This window comes from Aureococcus anophagefferens, assembly GCF_000186865.1.
Source record: "Aureococcus anophagefferens unplaced genomic scaffold AURANscaffold_215, whole genome shotgun sequence".
In the NCBI taxonomy this organism is placed as follows: Eukaryota; class Pelagophyceae; order Pelagomonadales; family Pelagomonadaceae; genus Aureococcus; species Aureococcus anophagefferens.
Genome location: NW_008705754.1, coordinates 7,417 through 8,245, shown reverse-complemented (window position 1 = coordinate 8,245; position 829 = coordinate 7,417). Strand labels below are relative to the sequence as shown.

The 829-nt window shown below is 69.2% G+C and overlaps 1 protein-coding gene across 1 annotated transcript in view; it reads right to left on the bottom strand.

Moving 5' to 3' along the window:
* Positions 1 to 207: 207 nt before the first annotated feature.
* AURANDRAFT_68564 (expressed protein) overlaps positions 208 to 829 on the bottom strand; it is a gene marked incomplete at both ends in the record, with an annotated part of 5,482 nt that continues 4,860 nt past the window's right edge. Inside the window, 2 exons of the mRNA XM_009044262.1 lie at positions 208 to 298; positions 417 to 707. Coding sequence (XP_009042510.1) covers positions 208 to 298; positions 417 to 707 — 382 coding nt within the window. The remainder of the gene's footprint in view (positions 299 to 416; positions 708 to 829) is intronic.

The following is an 829-nucleotide window of genomic DNA, read 5'->3' as shown; positions in this document are numbered from 1 at the left end:
GCCAAGTGCGTCGACGAGCACACGGGCGCGTCGCGGAATCCGCCGCCGCCGCCGGCCGGCCTGCGGCCCATGACGCTCAAGCGCACGGGCAACTACGCGCTCGCCGTGGGCTGGTCCGACGGCCACCAGTCCCTCTTCCCCTACCGGTCCTTCGTCCCCACCTACCCCGGCTACGCCTGGCCGCCGGAGTAAGCTGGTACGCCGCGCTTACTTCTTCCGCCGCCGCTCGCCCGCGCGGACCATGGTATCGTAGAACGCCTCGTACTCGAGCGCGGCCATGGCCGCGTCCAGGAACCACCTGCGCGCGCGGCTCCGGGACGCGCGCGCGGGCGCGCCCCCCGGGACGCGGCGGGGCGCGCCGCTCGTCGTCGGGGACGCCGCCGCGGCGGAACGCGTCGCGGCACTCGCGCGCGAACCGCTCCCGCGTGCCGCCGCAGACCTCGAGCACGCGCTCCGTCGCCTTCTCGAAGAGCCGGAGGTATTCCTCGTGGAGCTCCGTGAACTCGAAGGAGTGGCCCTCGGTCCGCGCGAGGGCGTCGTCGGCGAAGGCGCCCGAATGCTGCGCGACAAAATCGTCGAAGACGACCTCGAGGCCCTCGTCCTTGGAGCACATGAAGGCCTGGTCCTTGAAGTAGCGCGCGACCTCGGACAATAGCGACGCGTCGGCCTTGGCCTCGCCCTCCTTGGCCTCCATCGTTGCGAGAGCGCTCGGCGTTTCTTTTCAGTTCAAGTCAAGAGGTATGCCAGACAACCTTAACCACTGTCATGCTGATCTGAGATGAGTGGTCTGTAAATGGGGTGAGGTAGTGGTGGTGGTGGTGGGGGTGGT